The 19,654-nt window shown below is 37.3% G+C and overlaps 1 protein-coding gene across 3 annotated transcripts in view; it reads right to left on the bottom strand.

The window, feature by feature from the left end:
- Positions 1-741: 741 nt before the first annotated feature.
- Positions 742-19,654, bottom strand: part of agpat5 (1-acylglycerol-3-phosphate O-acyltransferase 5 (lysophosphatidic acid acyltransferase, epsilon)) — a 103,582-nt gene continuing 84,669 nt past the window's right edge. For all 3 annotated transcript variants that reach the window (XM_072560627.1, XM_072560635.1, XM_072560645.1), the window contains 2 exons: positions 6,726-6,849; positions 742-2,822 (listed from right to left, as the gene is read on the bottom strand). In XM_072560627.1, coding sequence (XP_072416728.1) covers positions 2,597-2,822; positions 6,726-6,849 — 350 coding nt within the window. In that variant the 3' untranslated portion in view covers positions 742-2,596. The remainder of the gene's footprint in view (positions 2,823-6,725; positions 6,850-19,654) is intronic.

Genomic DNA, 19,654 nt, shown 5'->3' with positions numbered 1-19,654 from the left:
AATGTAACTGAACTTTTGTGAAAACTACAAAGTTGAATAGTTTGAGTAGTAATTGTTTTCAATGCTGTTTCAGTCCCCAGTAGCAGGGTCCATTTGGCTGAAGAAAAATCATACCAAACTTGAAAAGTTAACTTTGTTTCTTTTTCCAAAGATGGCTGTCAGACCTGTTCAGTTTTTCTAGCTTATTTGCTTCTGGATCCAGTTATTTTCATACTTTCAGGGAACTACATAATTTTGCAACAGGTTATCATCACATTTTAACAGGCACGCTTATCTGTACAGTCCATTCACGGAACTTCAACATGTAAAACTGTTTGGTGATAGTATGTAAGACGAGCAAAATTCAAGGGAGTGTTCATATCTACAGTAAAATCTTACAATATGGGGTCCTCCTTTCACACCTTTCCTTGTCGCTTAACATACCTATCCATTTGGATGATACAGAAATAATTTTTTTGACTTGACAGCTAGATGGCAACGTTTTTCTACATTTAAATATATGCACATTACACTTAAGAATTTAAAAATCTACTGCCTTACTGCATATCTGTAAACAGATAATGAAGCAAAATTAAATCTTTGAGATTCCAGATGGTAAGTAATTTACAACACAAGTTTGAGAGTATCCTTAATAACTCTGTTATAATTTCAGATATTTAAATTATAAATAGAAGTAGACAGGGCAATTTGAACATTTATTCATTCTGGACAGAGTAAAGAACAAAAACAGATAAGCCAATATATTTTAGTCATTGAAAATTTATTTAAGCAACATGTGTACACAAATTATAAGGCTTAAAAATGCTGTAAAAGAAAACATTAGAACCAATATGCATGCAAGTTGATGGTATATGATAAACGTTGTAAACATACTGTCTATTAAAACAAATGTGCTTTTAAAAATTGAACATCAGAATAAACCAACCTGCATTAAAGATGATTTTTGTTTTAATTACTTAAGAAACTATGATTAATCACACTGGCATTGCACCATTTGAATTATCCTGAAAATGTGTAAAAACATTGATAATACTTTCCATTAGCTCACTGTTGTGCTCTTGGGGAAAGAAATTCAGGATATGTAATCATGCCAGTGATAACACCTAAAAATTAATATAAATATTTTACTTCATCTGAATTGTGTTTGAGGTAAGTAAAATTAAGAGCGGGTTTAACTATTCAGCATTCATAAGCACTATTCCAATAGCAGGTGCACCCAAATTGTACACTTAAGAATTATAAATTTTGAGCAAGATTAAAAACTTTGGATTTGTACACTTGAATTGAATGGGTTTTACTGTACATACTGCACGTAGGAAAACAAAACAGTTTGAGAAATCACAGGGGAAATTTTATTCTAGCTCTCTTGATCCACTAGAGGGAATACCAGCTTTTCCACAAGCAAATCCAGTTGCAAGTTACAATTGTGATGCATTTCTATTATGCCTGTATTAAGACTGTCATCAATAAGAGTCTTGAGAATGAACCAGTCAGTTACAGGCAAAAGGCACATGCTGTCTGTAAATACAGTAAACGGCACATCAAGGCATCACAGTTAAGAAAACAGTTCACAATCACGAAGCAACTCAATTACTAAATGAGCAAGCAGTATATTCTTAACCATTTATCCACACAAAAGTCAACATGTACTGTAACCCACTTCATATTCCACTGCTTCATCTTCGTGGTTTTGCATGTTAGATGATGGTATTCAAAGTGATATATAAATACAATTAATGACAGTTTCAGTCCAACAACTTGACCATTTATGTACATTTAGTACATATGCACACCAGCTGAAATGCTGCAGTAATTATGTTTTTTTAAAAAAAAAATCACCATCAGTTCACAAAACTAAGCATCAGCAACTAAATTTAGGCATTTTACCCATCTTTCATAGCCATACTTTTAATTGCATTGTTTTTCTCCACATAGATAAACTATGCCTCTCAGCAATTTCATTGGACTGGAACGGTTCTTGAAAATATGATTGTTAAGGATACTACACTGAGCTAGAGCAGTACAAAGAATTATGAACCACTGATTTAACTCTTTCAGTATTTGAAACATTAAAGCTATACGCTCGCTCTAAAAATATCTTTAAATTCAGACTGAAATGCAATGAAATCTTCTGAAAACAATTAGAAGTTGTTTCATTTAACAGACTTTATGTAAACAAGTGTGGTAATAAATCAGTTCATGCCCCCCCCCCCGGCAAAAAAAATTACAGCCCGTAGCTATATGTAGCATCAAATCAAGCACGTTTCCAGTTCTCAATAGAATTTAATCCCACACCATTTGAATTCTTTAAACAGCCTACAATAATTTGTTCTTTAACTGCACAGAAACACATCAGGGCTCTAAAACTACACTGAGCAGGTAAACTATTGCCACTAAATCACAGCCATACTGAACAGATACGTTACTGGAATATGTTCATTTCAGTCATTAAGGCAAATGTTTTTCATTAGAGTATAAAATTTCTTCAATTGCAATTTTGAAATCCCATTTTACAGGTAACTTCCAAAAAATGTTATACAAGCAATTACATTAGAATTATTCTAAATAATTAGAACTTGCATCAAAGGATGGAAATTTAGGGTCTAATGTTAACCCATAACCAGCCGACTAATGTTCCATAAATCCATGTCTTCATATAAATTTTCCTTCCAGATTCTGTCAGCAACATGGGGACTGTCAGACCACCAAGGAATATCAGGGATGGAAGAGTCCTCATAAGGCTCAACTGTGATTTGTGGCCTTCTCCAGGAAATTTGTATCGTTTCTGCTCATCTTTCGACTCATAAAATTCTGTTAACAACCTGTCAAGAGGATTGGAAAAAAAGGAACCTTCAGGTCATGTAAAAACGTAGGTGATTAGATATTAGCTTAAAAGGTCTTGCAGCCCTACCTCAATTCTTAGTGAAAGTTCCAGCTAAAAGTTTGAATTTGGAATTCAGAAATATATCAAGTGAAAGGTTTAAGCTCTATTCCCATTGTGAACTGGAGTGGATAAGTCAGTCATTGAGATTAGTCCGGAGAGCAAAGTCAACTTATCAGAGAGTTAGAATCTGGGTCACTGTTCAGTTATTAATTTTCATTTTTCCTGTAGAGCAAAACTCTAGCAAAATTAATTTCAAATAGTAAATGATGACAAAGTTAAAACTTATTGGCTACCTATCTACATTGGTATAATTGCACCATCATGTTTCACTGAATGCCTTCAACTTCAATTATGCTCAAAATTAAGTAATACAGGGGAGTCCCCAATTTACAAACACTTTTACTTAAATGAATGTGATCTCACACAGGTGTATTATTTTAAAGACCTAAAATACAAATATTTCCTTAATTTATGAATTGCTGCTTTATATTGTCCTGCCTGGTGTTTCAACTGGTGTACAAATTGACTTGAGAACGGACTCCAGAATGGAACCCATTCGCAACCCGGGAACTGCCTGTATATTGCCAGTCTATTATTGTAAGGAGGTTTTTGACAGTTCAATGCACAGACGATGTTGCCTGCTGTAAGGGAAACTAGGGTTCAATGCCTCTTCAGTGTCAAATGTGCAAATCTCCTTTTGGGGAGTTGGGATACAATAAAATAGCTCTCTTTGAGTTCTGTAAATTGTTAAAGACTGGTAAGGATGGTGTAATATTTAATGGGAAACATCTAAAATGGAGTCCAACAGAAGCAATCAAGTTACTGAGGAACTTAAAACAAAATGGTAGAATATCTTAACGCCACATCAATTAAAAAATGAAAAGTGGTCATGGAAGTAAGGCCATTGAAGAATAGACAGAATAACACAACTGTCAACAATAAAGGCACGGTAGAAATGGTAAATAATTAATTTGCTTTATTATTTGAGAGCGAGCACAGGCAGGAATAATATTGAATGATGAGATGAGCAGTGAGAGGTTAAAACAAATTAGTGGATCCTCTGAATAAACTAAATAAAATTGAAGAGGATAATGCCCGTGGTCAAGGTGGATTGATCCATATATTTTAGAATAAACTACAGAATAGATAACAAAGGTATTATTACATATATTTAAAAAAACCTTTGTTTGACTAACTTTATTGGATTTGTTGAGGTAACAGAAAATAGAAAATGGTAATGTAGTAGATGTAATTTATTTGGACTGTCTTCAACAAAATGCCTCATCATATGCTCTTTAAAGTGATCAACTAATGTGAAGTCATATGGGAACTGGTGTTTCAAAAGGAGCAGTGCTGTTCAAAACTTACATTCACAATTTGGAATCAAACACAACTTCAGAATATGCAAGTGACACATTCCGGTCTAGGTGGGCATGGATTAGGATAGTCAATCCCATGGAAGGCTGCAACAAGGACATGAATAAACTTGCAGCATGTGGAAATCACATTCAACGTGGTGAAAACGTGTACATTGGTGGGAAGAATAGGGGACTCACATCACTTAGAAAAGGCAAGTCTAGGTGGGGTGAGGAAACAAAAATTTCAGAACAGAAGCACATCAATTTCAAATTTGAGGTTAGGACGAGCATAAAAATATAAAACAAGCACGAAGAATTATTTCTGGAAGGACAGAATTAAAACCTATGCAAATTATGGTAAAACTGCATTAAAATATTTATCAGAGTTTATTTCTGGTTACCAGATTATAAAAGGCTACAGAGACATTAGAAGGCTAATATGACACAGTGGCAGTATCCCCATTTTTAAGCCAAACGCCTAGATTTAAATCTCACCTGCTCCAGAGATGATGTGTCTTACATATGAACAGGTTGATCAAAAATGTATAGAATTGCAATTGTTCACCTGTTCCAAAGATGTATCATAGCATGTCTGAATAGGTTGTTCAAAATAATTTTACAGTATAGTTATACTGGACAGATAATATTTAGAAGGATAGAGTCCTTTTTCTCTTGTGAAAAATGATGGTTGAGCAGTGACCTAATAGATGACTGTCAAAGTATGAAGGAACTATGCTGTGGTTTAGAACTCAATGCCCCACACAGACTTTTTTCAACATCCTGTATTTCATTACTGTCTGCTTTTTATTCGGATTTCCATTATTTGCCATAATTATCAAACGTTGTATTGAATTTCTTAAATGTATAAAAAGCTTATTGTTGCCTACTCTCATCATCTGAGACTTATACAATTGCAATCTCAGTTTCTAAACACAAAGTGAGTATAATAGTATTCGACCTCCTCCCCACACCCACCCCCCTTGAACGAGAAGGTCTGGGTTCAAGCCTTACCTACTCCAGATGTGCGTCATAACAAGTAATTTGGTCAGAACAGCTAATTTGAAAATATCTAAAATCATACAGCATAAGAGACCACCATTCAGTTAGACGTGTTCTTGCCGACTTTCTGAGGGGGGAATTCGGGTAGTTCCACTCCCTAATCTTTTCTCCATAACCCAGCAGACAATTATCCAGCTCCCTTTTGAAAGCCATGCTTGACTCTGCTTCCACCATACTCAAAGGTCCTAACCATTTAATACAATTTTTCTTCCCTTCATGTTGCTTTTGGTTCCTTTAATCATTCATCTGAAACCTCTGTCCTCTGGTTCTTGGTTTTTCGGTCATTGGGAATAGTTGTTCTCTATTTACTTTGTCAGGGGTCCTCATTATTTTGCGCATCTCTATCAAACCCCCTCTCAACCTTGTCTAAAGAAAGCTTAGTTTTTCTAATCAATCCACATAATTGAAGATCTTCATTCTTGGAAGTATTTTGCAAAAGTTTTCAGGGGCACGTTATGCCTTTAAATCCTTTCTAAAATGTGGTGCCCATAATTGGAGACAATATTCCAATGATACCAAGAAAAGTTAATTCAATGCAAAAACACAATCATGGAAAAAAGACAAGGTATTTAGCCCCCCCCCACCCATTATGAACAAAGGAGGATGCAGAAAATTGAATTAATATTTGTCTACATACAAGATGATGCCTTCAAAAAAAAAGTGATACAACATCTTCCACCATGACTGTATTTCACTGTGATAGTTAAAATAGATTTTCAACACTTTAATCTCAATTCATTAGTAAAAGGTTATTACGTTATCTGGTCCATGCCCTTGAACATTTTTTTCTTTCTTTGCTCCCTTTCTCCCATGGACTGGTGACGTGTACTTTGTGCGCGCAGCAGCCACAGGTGGACATGACGACGGTTGACAGCAGAGATAACATCTGGGGGATCTAGTGGGTGGACAGTGCTTGGATTCTGATATTAAATCCAGGAAATGTGCTTGACTACTTCTCTCAAAGAAGCAACCCCTTTTATGACCGAACTTGCAATAACAAGATGGCCAAAATGCAACGTCTCAGCTTGGAACATTTGCACAACATGAATGGCTTGGAATACATTCTACTACATGATTAGAAGCCCATACTATATATTACTTGTAAGCAGCATAGATATTCTCCAAGTCAAGTTACTCCTTTGGCTGGCTATTATATCATTGCTGGAGTGGTGTATTAAGCACCTGATTTGGGATCAGTAATAAACTCACTGCCCTCTGCCTGTCTTAGCTTTGTCATTTGGAGAAAGTTAAATTCATTTCATTCACTAGCGACATTTAGCATATTCACTACCAAAGGATTTTAAAATCTCAAAATATTTGATGAAAGTCAAAATAATTTTGGTGGCGAAGTAAATTATCTGTGGATTTGCTAAGTAATAATTAAATGAACTGGAACGACTTAAAAAAAAAATGTTGTTACTGACTTGTCCTTGATTTCAAAGCGTTCGTGTAACCATCTCTTCAGGAAAATAGCTTCCTCTGGAACTTCTTTCACATCCACACGCTCAAAGAAAATGTGTATCCTCGGACACTCTCTGCATAAGAATTCTGTGAATCCAAGACACAATTAACTGTAAATAGAAAATAAGTGCACAAACACAGCTATTTATGCCAGTTGCATAAAATATAATTTTGCAAAATAATCTTGGCCAAGATTAGAAGTTCAAATGGTTGAGAAAGTACGTGAAAGGAATATTTTGTGTTAATTTCTAACTTGATATTTTACAGGGGATTTCTTATTGGAGCTCATTCTTCACATATGTTCCAAAGAATAAAACAAAAGGAAAATGAGACAAAGCAATCTCCACTATTTTCATCAGTTTGAATTATGATGGACAAATCAAGAATGTTTCAACTTCATGACACTTCAAATCCAAACAGATTGAAAGAAATAAGAAAAGAATGTGTTCATCATCAATTGCATTAGGTATGTATTGTGTATTATTACTTGACACAAGAACCAGGAACAGACGAGACATATGGGAGTGAAGGGTCTCTGTCTTACACTTCTAGATCTGAAACAAATACAAAACACATAAGACATAAAAGCAGAAGTAGACCAGCCAGTGAATCTGCTCCATCATTCAGTGAGATCATGGCTAAAACTCCACTTTCCTGCCATGTCCCCAAAACCCTCTCGACCTCATAATATAAAAACTATACCTAACAATACAATACCTATTCAGAAACTCCACTCTTTGCAATGGCATTAAATACTATAACCTTAAAAATGCAGGTAATTATAACCCCATAGTTAGTTTCCCATGCGATCTTGCTTTATAAGAAAATCATGCAATCCCAGCACCATTTAAACTAATAGGGCTCGAATCGTGTTATAACCAATACAGGGAAGGTAAGTTTGTGTTCTACAAATATCAGTCTAAATTCCACAGTGCGTTATAGCTGATTTGTATCGTAGAAACACGTGTACACTGAATGAAAATACTGCACAAACATTTCATTTCAGTTCAATGAAATCTCCTTGCTTTTCATGGGTTTATTCCATTTTGAATCACAGATAGAATCATAGAATTATATAGTATAGAAAAGACCTTTTGGCCCATCAAGTCTGTACTGCCAAAGCTACACTTGACCCGCCATCCAGCACTAGGCCAATAGCCTCAAATGGTGTGACATTTCAAGTGCTCATTTAGTACTTTTTAAAGGCTGAGAGGTTACCCGCCTCAACTACTCTCCCCAGCAATACATTCCAGACTCCTACCACCCTATGGGCAAAACCATTTTGCTTCAAATCCCCTATAAACCTTCTGACATTCAACTTACGTCCTTTGTTACTGACCCTTTGACTAAGAGTTACTATGTTACCATGACTTAAGGTATGACTCAAACAATATATTTTACATATATTTGGGACAGTCCAGTTATATTCAGTCAAAACACACGTCTATGGAAATTTATTCACAACATTAAGCCTCTACCCAGTCTGATGGCATACAAAGAAATAATGACTAGGTACATAAGTGGCACTGGCAGCATTCAACAGGATTAGGAAAGGCAATGCCTTGAAATGGACAACAGATGTTAGTTGCCTATGCATGCAATATGGAACTCTCATATTATGCTTGTGCCACGTGACTGTGTATTTATTATAACTGCCATCTTTAAGTATTAATCTGACAAACGTCCAGACAGTTAAGGGTACACAGGAAACCAAAGTAATTTATCATTTCTGTTAACAGAATGTAACAATGTAGTGAGAAATTGAGGGGCAAAATCTGCCTGGATGAGTGCAGCTCCAACAGTCAAGCAGCTCACACTAAAGACAAGGCAGCCCACTTGACTGCCACCATCTGAACATTCACTCCTTCCATCACTTATGCTCAGCAACAGCAGTGTGTAGTACGATCAATAGGATTCAGTGCAGAAATTCTCGAAGACTCTTGAGACAGTACCTTCCAAATCCACAATTATTGTCATCCAGGTGGGCATGGGCAACAGATACAATGGAACATCACTCCCTCCAAGTCGCACCAAATTGGACTTGGAAATATATTGCCATTCTTTTAGTATTGCAGGGTCAAAGTCCTGGATCCCTTCTGATGGCATTGTGGGCTTACCGACACCAAATGAACTTAGTGGCTCCAGAAAGTAGCTCACCACCACTGACTGAAAGGCAACTTGGGATAGGCAATAAAAGTTGGCACAGCCAACACCCACATCCCACAAATGAATTCCCAAAAAAGAAATATGCAGGCAACATGTCAAGCTTCAAGGATTCATGAACACGAACTAAACCAACATACATTGCTTTCATTTGATTACAGCTGACAGGACTGGCTACATCCCCTGACCACTTTGTGGCTGTAATGATAAGGACTTGCTAAGAAATATTAACAACTCTCCGTAAGAATTTATACAGAATTAGAGTTCTTGCAACCACAAAGGATCCTGTCAGCAACACAATTATTTAGCCATTAAATAGATCTCCCTGAAAGCTGTACACCAAACACTCTAGAAGCCATAGTTCTGAACAAGTGGTTAATAAAATTGCTAATCTGAGAGTTTCATAGAATCTGAGAAATGTTAATTTCAGAAGGTCCTTAATTTTTATGCCTGTGCTGGCTCTGTGAAAAAGCAGTGTTGTTTTGTGCCACGTTTCAGCACTTTACCCTTTACCCTGCAAGTTCCTTACACATGCACACCTGCCCATTTCCTTTTCAAATTATTTCTCATCTCCCATCCACATCTATGACCTCTGGTGATTGATCTATTTGCTACAGGGTAGTTTATCTACATCTACTGCATCAAAACTTTAATCTTCAAAACCTTTAACGAATGTCATGCTGTGGTCAGCGTATGTTGTAGGTTCCATTGCCATTCCATGATGTGAGCACAAAGATTAAGGCTGGAACTTCAGTGCAGGACTGAAGGAGTACAGCACTGTTAGAGATGTTGTTTTTTGACGAGACATTCTATTGAGGTCCCGTTTGCTACTCAGGTGTAAAAAAAAACTGGTGCTATTTCAAGGTGGAGGGAAATTATTGCCTGTGAATTAGCCAAAATTTATTCCTAAATTTTCACAAAACCAAATTCTACCTTTTTCAGCATATTATTGTCCGTCAATGCAAGCTGGCTGCCTATGTTACAACGGTGACTGAACTTCAAAAATACTTCACTGGCAGCAAGTACTTTGAGATAGACTCTTCGTCAAAGGCAGGATATAAATTCAAGGCTTTAACACCTTTAACTCTTAATTTCCTTTCTTCCAAGGAAAATTATCAAAACATTTCCAATCTCATCTTATTAAGAAACTTCTCTTATCCTTGGTTACTTCCTGAGAGCATCCTCTGTACCTTAAGGTGGTTACACCTTTCCTGAAGTGAGGTACCCAGAATTGCGCATGATAGTTCAGCTTTGGCTGAATGAGTGATTAGCAAAATTCTAACATGAATTCCTTGTCTTTATACTCTTTATATCTATTCATAAAACCAAGCAATCTACATGCTTTTAAAATTCCTTATCAACTTGTTGTGTCACATTTAAGAGTGTGTGTATGCTTGGACACCAACGTCACTTTGCTAATCTACATTTTCCAAAGTCACACTCTACATAACATGCTATCCTGGTGTTCTATTTAGTAACGGTCTTTATTCTTTGGTCAGGAGAATAGGATGGTGTTGTTGTTAAGTGTCTGGGAGACAGGAGAACCTAAGCCCCTCAGTTAACATTGATACCATTAGAGTGCAAATATTTCACGAGAAAATTATTCAGAGGAAGTTTATGGTTTATAGGTAAAGATTTTGGAATTGATCATTCTCAGCAATTCTTTTTTCCTACTTCATTTTTAAAACACAAAACAACTTTCAATGAATTTTGTCCAAGTTGGGTTGGTGCGGAGAGTGGTGCACCAAATGATGAGCGCAACAAAGAGCAGCCATAAAATATTCCAAAAGGGATATTGTAAACAAAACACAATTATGCAGGAGAGGCTGAAGATCAGATATATTTTTGCACCTAGTTGGAAAAACAAACTGACAAAAAATGAACAAATTACTTACTTAAAAATCAGATTCCTCAAGAATAATAGTGTAGTTCCATATTTTTAAAAAATTGCTTTGAAGGATAGTTGGACTCTTGTGGGAGAAATAATCAGGATGTTCTCAAGTCTGATGGCTGGTCTTTGTGGACTTTAGTTAGCTGGTGATGAGGATATATAATTTACCTCAGTCCTTGAGCATCATGTTGTCCCCCAAATTCCAGCCCCTCTTTCCTGGAACTTGAACATCTCTAATCAAGTTCCCCTTCCTGTTGTAACAAAAAAAATGCAACTGTGACCTTGGAACAATAGTCTAATTCTTCTTGATCATTTGCAGCCATGATTTGGTTTACTGTAATTTCTCCAACATCTCTCATGGTTGAGCTGAGCAGGACTTCCCTATTCAGAAACATCCTAAAGAATCTCCTATTGAAGCTTTTTTGCTCATGCACCACTACTTCCTTTGCCCCTTCTTTTACATCTCATTTACATGCTGCCCTAAAGCAAGATGACTCAGTACATGCACTCCATTTTTATGTTCATGATACTCAGTTTTAATCACAGCTATTGTTCTTCCGTTACCCTAGTTCCAGCTTGAACTGGGTGACTCACAACCTAGCATCTTATTTATTTCTGAGCTCAGATTTAGGGCTTTTTAACCTCTTCTGAAAACCTGTACACTTGCTTCTCTGGAATACTTTTCATCTTGATTTCTGTCACATTTATTGATGAGATCCTTATCCATACATCTGTTACTTGCAGATCAACTACTAGAACACTTGCCTAGCCTGCCTCTCATCTTCCACCCTCCATAACCGAAAATCATGCAAAACCCTGTTGTCTGCATTCGAACTTACATCACTTTCCATTCACCCTCTGGCTTGTGGCTTATAAATGACTCAATTTTTAAAAATTCTCATGTTTGATTCATTTTGAGACTTTACTCAGACTCAACTGTGCAACCTCTGACAGTCTTACAATCTTTTGAGAATTCTGCATTCCTTCAACTCTGGCCATTGTTGGATCCCTGACATCCTTTCCTGCATCATGAGTGGCTGTGTCTTCAGTTATTTAGGTTCTAAGCATCTTCACTGCTCTTTTCTTCTTTAAGACATTCTTTAAAATATAATTCCATAACCTGTCCCAATTCTATCTTCTTTCGCTTCATTAGCTTTTGTCCTATTATGCTTCTGCAAAATTTTGAAATACATTAATGCTATGATATAACTGCAATTTGGTTTTAATATCTCTCCGAAAGAAGATGTCAGGAGAGGTGGTGATGATTTGTGGCAGAATAAACTGTCTGTAACTCTAATATTTGCTGGTTACCTTTGCCACAAAGCCAATGAGTTATCTACAAAAAATAGAACTAGTCTCAGCTATCGTGTTGATGATGAGATAGCATGCTGATAACCACTGCTTAGGAAATCCTTTATAGGCTGCCACTGGACCAATAACATGCTGGAAAAATCGTCAGAGTCACGCTGAACTAAGGAACTGAGGTAATGGGGAGGATGGGAGAAAACAGGGAGCTGAGATTAGGCAAACTGCAACTACATAAAAACTTTAGCATTTCTTCTGAACTGAGAGTGGACCAGAAATCAAATGCAGCGGAAACCCCATATTGCAAGTCATATAATGGAACTGCATTAGCTGGCAACATTTGCAGCTTTCTAGTGCACTCTTTCCTATGTATTTTGCTTAATTCTAAACAATGTCACAATCTACTGATTACAGCACATATATTTTCAAAATGATCGCACGGATTATTCATACTATTGTTGGTAGATTGGACAAAATCTGAAATGTAATGTTAACAAATGAATAACCATGATCTTGAAAGCACAGTACAAATTAGAGCCAAATTTTTTCTGTTCTACGTGAGTTGAAACAGCTGTGTTTTATCAGAGATGTCACAAGGGAACATTGGCAATCCCAAGAACACTTTATTTCACATCAGTTGAACTTCCTCAATAGCTTTCTAAAACTAACTTCACTACAAAATAACTAATCCCTCAGCATTTGAGACGGATTGCAGTTAAGCAGCAGATGCATTTCACCATTTGAATTAAATAAATCCCAATTCTTACACTTTTGTTGCTTCAAAAGTTAATATACAAAATTGAAAAGATAATTAAAAAAACACACACACACATCCAAGGGTCTATTTTTTAAATGCTACCAAACATTATAAGGAGAATATTAGTTAAAGTGATCAACAGTGAGATATTAGATATCAAGAGAAGCTTTAAAAAATTTTGTTCATGGACTGGAGAAAGTTAGGAGTTGTCCAGATCAAGATTGCGTGGGAATAAGGTTAAATAGCAGTAGACTACTTCCACTGCTCAATAAGTAAACAGAGAAGGCCTGCATCAAAGATAATTACAAAAACAAAGGGAAACTTTAAAAATACTCTTCACACAAAAGATGTGCAATTCTCTGCAAGAAACTGGTGTTGAAGCACGCTGCAAATTTATTAGTAGCTAAATTAAATGGTTGCTGGGAAAGGCAATTGATGAAAGCTCCTAAAAGGGGTGAATGGATTTGGACCAGAAAAGTGGCACAGACTCAAAATGTTCTTTTTCTGGATTGCAACATTGTAGAATTTTACAGCTCAAGTTTAAGAAATGAAGATCTCCTTATCAAAGTCTTTATTTATTTCACAATTAGACAGTAAGGCCATGATACCTAAAATGTCCCATTCTAGGGAAACTATAATCAATTTTATTATTACTTCATGGGATGCTGGCACCTCCAACTACGCCAGTATTTATTGTCTGTATAAGTTGCCCTTCAAGATGTGGTGGTTCAAGACCATTTTGTGGCAGCATGGTGGCTTAGTGATTAGCACTGCTGCCTCAACAGTGCCAGGGACCTGGGTTCAGTTCCAGCCTCAGGCGACTGTGTGGAGTTTGCACATTCTCCCCTTGTCTGCATGGGTTTCCTATGGATGGTCCGGTTTCCTCCCACAGTTCAAAGATGTGCAGATTAGGTGGACTGGCCATGTTAAGTTGCCCATTGTGTCGAGGGATATGTAGGTTGGGCAGATTATCCATTGAAAATGCAGGATTACAAGGATAGGGTATGGATTTGAGTGTAGGAGGGATGCTCTTCAGAGAATTGATGTGGACTTGTCAGGTCAATTGGCCTGTTTCCACACTGTAGAGATTTTATGATTCTACGAACCACTTCAGTTATTTGGTGTTTTGACCCATATTACAATATTGGAAGGAGTTTCAAAATATTGACTCAGTGACACTGAAGAAACAGTGATATATTCCCAAATCAGGATGGAGAGTAGCTAGGAAGGAAACTTGCATATGGTGATGCTCCCATACATCTGCTGCCCTTGTCCTTCTAGTGGGTAGTGGTCATAGGTTCCTACAGTGTGGAAACAAGTCCACACCAAAGCTCCATAGAGCATCCAACCCGGCGTCACCTCCCTCCACCCCCCCACCCCCCATCCCGCCCAACGTCCCTGCATTTCCCATGGCTTAGCTTACCTACCTAACTTATACCTCCCTGAACAGTATGGGCAACTTGGCATGACCAATCCTCGGAAGGAGCCTTGGTGAACTTCATAGATATCTGGTAAAGTTATCTTTTTTTTAAAGTAGGTGAGCCTCAGAAAATATTAACTCTCAGTTTCTATTTTCCATATCGTTCTCTTTTTCCAAACTCTATTCAAATCCAAGAAAAAAAAATTACCAAATAATTTGGTAATGCAATGGGACATCCAACCAGCACCTCCAGTCCTATATCGAATACAACTGATTTAAAAATAGCAGACATAAACTGATTAAAGCTATTATTCCTCACTGAAATGGCATTGTTTTATGATAGAATACCACTATTTCAGAGCCTAACATTAATGGCATACTCCAACATTTTTATTTCACATTTGTGTATCTTGCTTTCCGGGGTAGCATTGCTTTCCTTTTCTTTTGTGATTCTGTTCTTTATGATCAATCTGGTCTAACATTTCGACCAAGAATGTTTCGACTCACAATACCTCCTCCAGTCAATTAACTAGAAGTGCAATGTCTACTGCCATGTGAATGGATTCACTGTCACACTTTGAAAATAATTCTTAATAATCATGCTTGGCACTCTCTCTTTTCTTCTCTTCCCTTTGGCGGGGTAAATGTATCTCACCCAAATCACTACCTTGTATGTATGAATCTGGACACTAGTCACTGGTCACTCAATCTTTTTGAATATAAAAGGTAATACAGCTAAATATATATTATCCCAAACTGTACATTATGCCAACTCAATTAGTATATTTGCCTGGTTGAAGCAAATGTCAATGGGAGTAGGAACCACACCAGACTTGCACTTTCCAAGTTCTACAACTGCGAGGGGAGTTGCAGCTATTCAACCGTGGCACTGTTTGAAGATCAGCTCATGTTACAGAATGAGTGATAGAGTCATGCAGTCCATGTTCCCAAACTAAACCAGACCCATCTGCCTGTGCTTGGCCTATATCCCTCCAAATCTTTCCTGTTCATGAACTTACCCAAAATGTACCTGCATCCACCACTTTCTCTGGCAGTTCATTCCATACATGTACCACTCTGTTTCAAAATGTTGCCCCTCGTATTCTTTTTAACTCCTTCTCCTCTCTCCTTGAAAATATGCTCCCTAGTTTTGAACTCCCCCCAACTCCAGGGAAAATCTATGCCCCTCATAATTTTATAAACCTCACTAAGGTCACCACTCAACCTCGGACAATGAAAAATGTCCCAGTCTTTCCACTCTATTTTTGTATCTCAAAAACACCATTCCCAACAACATCCTTGCAAATCTTTACTGAACACTTTCCAGTTTAATAATATCCTTCCTACAACAGGGTGATGAGAACTGCACACAGTACTCCACAAGAAGCCAAACCAATGGACTATACAACCTCATCATAACCTAACTCCTCCGGTCAAATGTCTGAGCAATGAATGCAAGCATGCTAAACACATTCTTAACCACTCTGTCTACCTGTGATGCAAATTTCAAAGGATTATGCATCTAAACCTATAGATCTCTCTGTGCCACAACATTATCCCAGGCCTAGCCATTAATTGTGCAAGTCCTGTACTCATTCGGATTAACAAAACACAATATGGTTATAAGTTTGCAGATGACACCAAAATTGGTGGTATAGTGGACAGTGGAGGTTATCTTGGATTACAAGAGATCTTGATCAGTTGGGTCAATGGGCCAAGGGTGACAGAGTTTAGTTCGGATAAATATGAAGTATTGTGTTTTGGTAATCTGAATGAGTACAGGACTTACACAATTAATGGTCGGGCCCTGGGTAATGTTGTGGAACGGAGAGATCTAGGGGTTTAGATACATAATCCTTTGAAATTTGCAGCACAGGTAGACAGAGTAGTTAAGAATGTGCTTAGCATGCTTACATTCATTGCTCAGACCTTTGAGTTAGGAGGAGTTAGGAGGTCATGTTGAAGTTGTATCGTCCATTGGTCAGACCTCTTCTGAAGTACTGTGTGCAGTTCTCATTACCCTTTTATAGGAAGGATATTATTAAACTAGAAAGGGTGGAATCTATTTGGATTATCTTTAACCATATCTGCAAGGCTGTCTTATATTCTCTCTTTGCCTTCCTGATTTCCTTAAGTATGCCCTGTCCCACTCTATGCTCAAGAGATTCAGTTGGTCCCAGTTGTCTATATCTAATATGATTCTTTTTCATTCTTGACTAGAACTTCAATATCTTTATTCATCCATTGTTTCCTAATCTTACCAGCCTTGCCTTTCACTCTAACACAAACATAGTATTCCTGAAGTCATGTTTTGAAGGCTTTCCATTCGTCAGTCGTCCCTCTACCTGTGAAGAGTCCACTCCAATCAACTTTTGAAAGCTCGTTTTAAATCTTTAAAATCTGCCTTTCTCCAATTAAGAATTTTAACTTTTATCAAAGATTTATCCTTTTCCATGACTATTTTAAAATGAATAGCATTATGATCACTAATCCCAAAGTAAAAACTGAAACAACTGCAGATACTGTAAATGAGAAACTGAAATTATTGGAAAAGCTCAGTAGGTCCAGCACTAATCCCAAAGTGTTTCCCTACTAACAGGTTAGTCACTTGCCCTGTCTTATTTACCAAGAGAATCAAATCTGGGGGCTTTGGGATTTGCATGGTTTCACACTTAATATATCTGGTAACGCTTTTACGTAATAGCCATTAGGGACCACTATGAAACATTTCACTTAATGTTATAGTTATTTAAACAGATGCATTATCTCCACGCAGTGAAATTGCACGTCATTAATTCTGCAGCTCAGGATCTACAACAAACTACTGTGCTAAAGCAGCACTGGGAAGTAGCTGTCACTTACCAATGAAATATTTCCATTTTGCGTACATATTCTAAAAACATACTGATAACTGCGACAGTTCTTTCGTTATGTTGAAATTTAAGCAATTGTCTGAAAGCTATTAGATTAAGACAGAAACAAAAAACATTGAAAATGTCATTATCCAGATGTTCTCAGGACAAAGTTGGCAAAGCCAGGACATTATTCAGTTGCTCAGCACTTGGTTTCTTTATATTGGAAGAAAATGAGTTCCCCCGACATGCCACTTCAACTTACTTTTCCCAGGCTATAAAAATTTGAGAAATAAAACTGGCAACATTCAAAATGATCAGTTGTTGGATTAAGGCCAGCATTAAACTAAATAACAGTGAATAATATTTGCCAAGGAATACTTAGCTGGGTTAGCACACGATTTTGCATCCATCAGACGCATCCAATGTCTCTCACTGAATTCACATGACAAATGCATTGAACAAGATGACATGTGACTGATGAATTCACTTTCAAAGACAATAGGAATATAGACATGAAGTAGAAATTGCGGAGGCTGTTCAATCCAACTTGTGTCTCCTTTCGGAGAATGTATTTTGCCCCTCAACCAAGAAACAGGCCGTGAAATAAACCCAGAATTTTGTCTTGAATTATCACACCTAGAAAACAGTTCCAGGTTTTAATCACTCTGGGTAAAGTTTCAAGATATTTTCACAGTGCATATCTATTGTCACCCATAGTACAGTCTATCTTTTAAATGGTCATAAAACATTTACATATAGGGCATTCTGCTTTAACGTGCATTTCGTCAACACAAATTCACTGTATTGCAATTGACGAATTGAGCATGTTGCTTCTACATCATGAATGTTTAAAATGTGCTAACTGTAACCTGATTACAGCGCAACACTAAGCATTGTTTCTAAAGTGCGGTTTTTCTATAAATGCAGCCATCATGTTGAAGAACTGACTGTATTGCCTTTAACATCGTAAAATATTTCAAATGAGAATACTCAAGAGCTCACAAGAGATGAGAGTTTCAACATCAGGTAAGTTCAACCAAGATGGAAGCAATATTAATGTTACATACAGGTGGAAGTAGGCATTGTATTAATACTGTGGTTATGTGGTCAGAAACGCATTTTGGAGTCAAGCTCAACAGCAAGGCTGCAAATATCTTGCACACCTTAAGGTATTTGGCAGAAACCTGTGACAATGGTTTCAGACTTCCTAATGTTTAGGTGTACCAGATTTCTGCTCGGTGGTGACAATGGTCAAACTGTATGAGAAATTAGAGGTGGTGGAGGAATCCAATGAAACAGCGCTGAGATGGAGTAAAGCGTCATCAATGTAAATAAGTAACCTGTTGTATTTTTGGATGATATTACTGAGGGTAGCATGTAGATCAGAAACATAAAAGTGAGGTAAGGGAAACTTCAGAGCTAAAAATGCAAAGATGGTAAGATGATTCTCTGACGATGAGCACACAAAGGATGAAAGCATGCTGGGATATTTCAACCCAAATTCACTCAGTCACTGAACAAGAATGGCCTGGCCAGCTGTGTGGACAGTTATAGATAAGTTAAGAAGAGGGTGCAGTGACATTTCGTTGCAGCCACAAATCCACAATGACAATTGTCATTCACCTCTACCAATGCACATTAATTGCCATTTTAGTACTCTGGCCAAGCTTGACATCCAATTAATTGGGAATCAAAATTGGAATTGGGGGCATAAGGACTAACATGGATTTCAGAAATGACAACACATTTAAGTACTTGGTAGTCTGCAGGTACAGATTTCATGACAAACTGTGGAAAAGTAAAGGGTTGCTGGTTTACTCTGAAATGCTTTCTTACATTTGCAGTCTATTCGGCATTATAAACTTCAATGAAGTCGCCCTTCATTAAGCTCCTTTCAAGATTAAATTTAGGGAAGAAATAGGAACTGGAGTAGGCTGTCAGCCCCTCAAGCCTGCTCCACCATTCAATCGGGTCATGGCTGAAAAATGTTCATGTACACGTGTTGCTGTTTCCCCATAACCCTGTATTCTCTTACTGATCAAGAAACTATCTCAGCCTTAACTGTATACAAAGACTCTGCCACCACTGCTCTCTGTGGCAAGTTGTTCCCAAGGCTCTCAAACCTTCTGAGAGAAGAAATTCCTCTTCACTACAGTCTTAAATGGGAGCCCCTTTATTCTGAGACTACAGGCCTTGACTCTCCCATAAGGGGAAACATCCTCTCGGCTGTAAGAATCCTATGTTTCGATGCAATCACTTCTAATTGAACTTTGTTGCTTAAATCAGTCTTTAGACCTCTCTCTGCACTGCTTGAAGGGTGAATGCTTCTTCGTGTCTCCATGATCAGAACTGATTGCGGTTATCAACTCCACTTGAACCACTGAATTACATGTTTCCAATGTTAGGTTCTTTTATTCCTGAGGTTATTACAAACTTGATGCAACTGCAACACCAACTTCTGTGAACAAGCAACCAAATTTAATATAGTACAGTACAGGCTT

This window comes from Chiloscyllium punctatum, chromosome 3, assembly GCF_047496795.1.
Source record: "Chiloscyllium punctatum isolate Juve2018m chromosome 3, sChiPun1.3, whole genome shotgun sequence".
Taxonomy (NCBI): Eukaryota; Metazoa; Chordata; class Chondrichthyes; order Orectolobiformes; family Hemiscylliidae; genus Chiloscyllium; species Chiloscyllium punctatum.
Note: the sequence above shows the minus strand (reverse complement) of the source record. Positions and strands in the feature narration are given on the sequence as shown.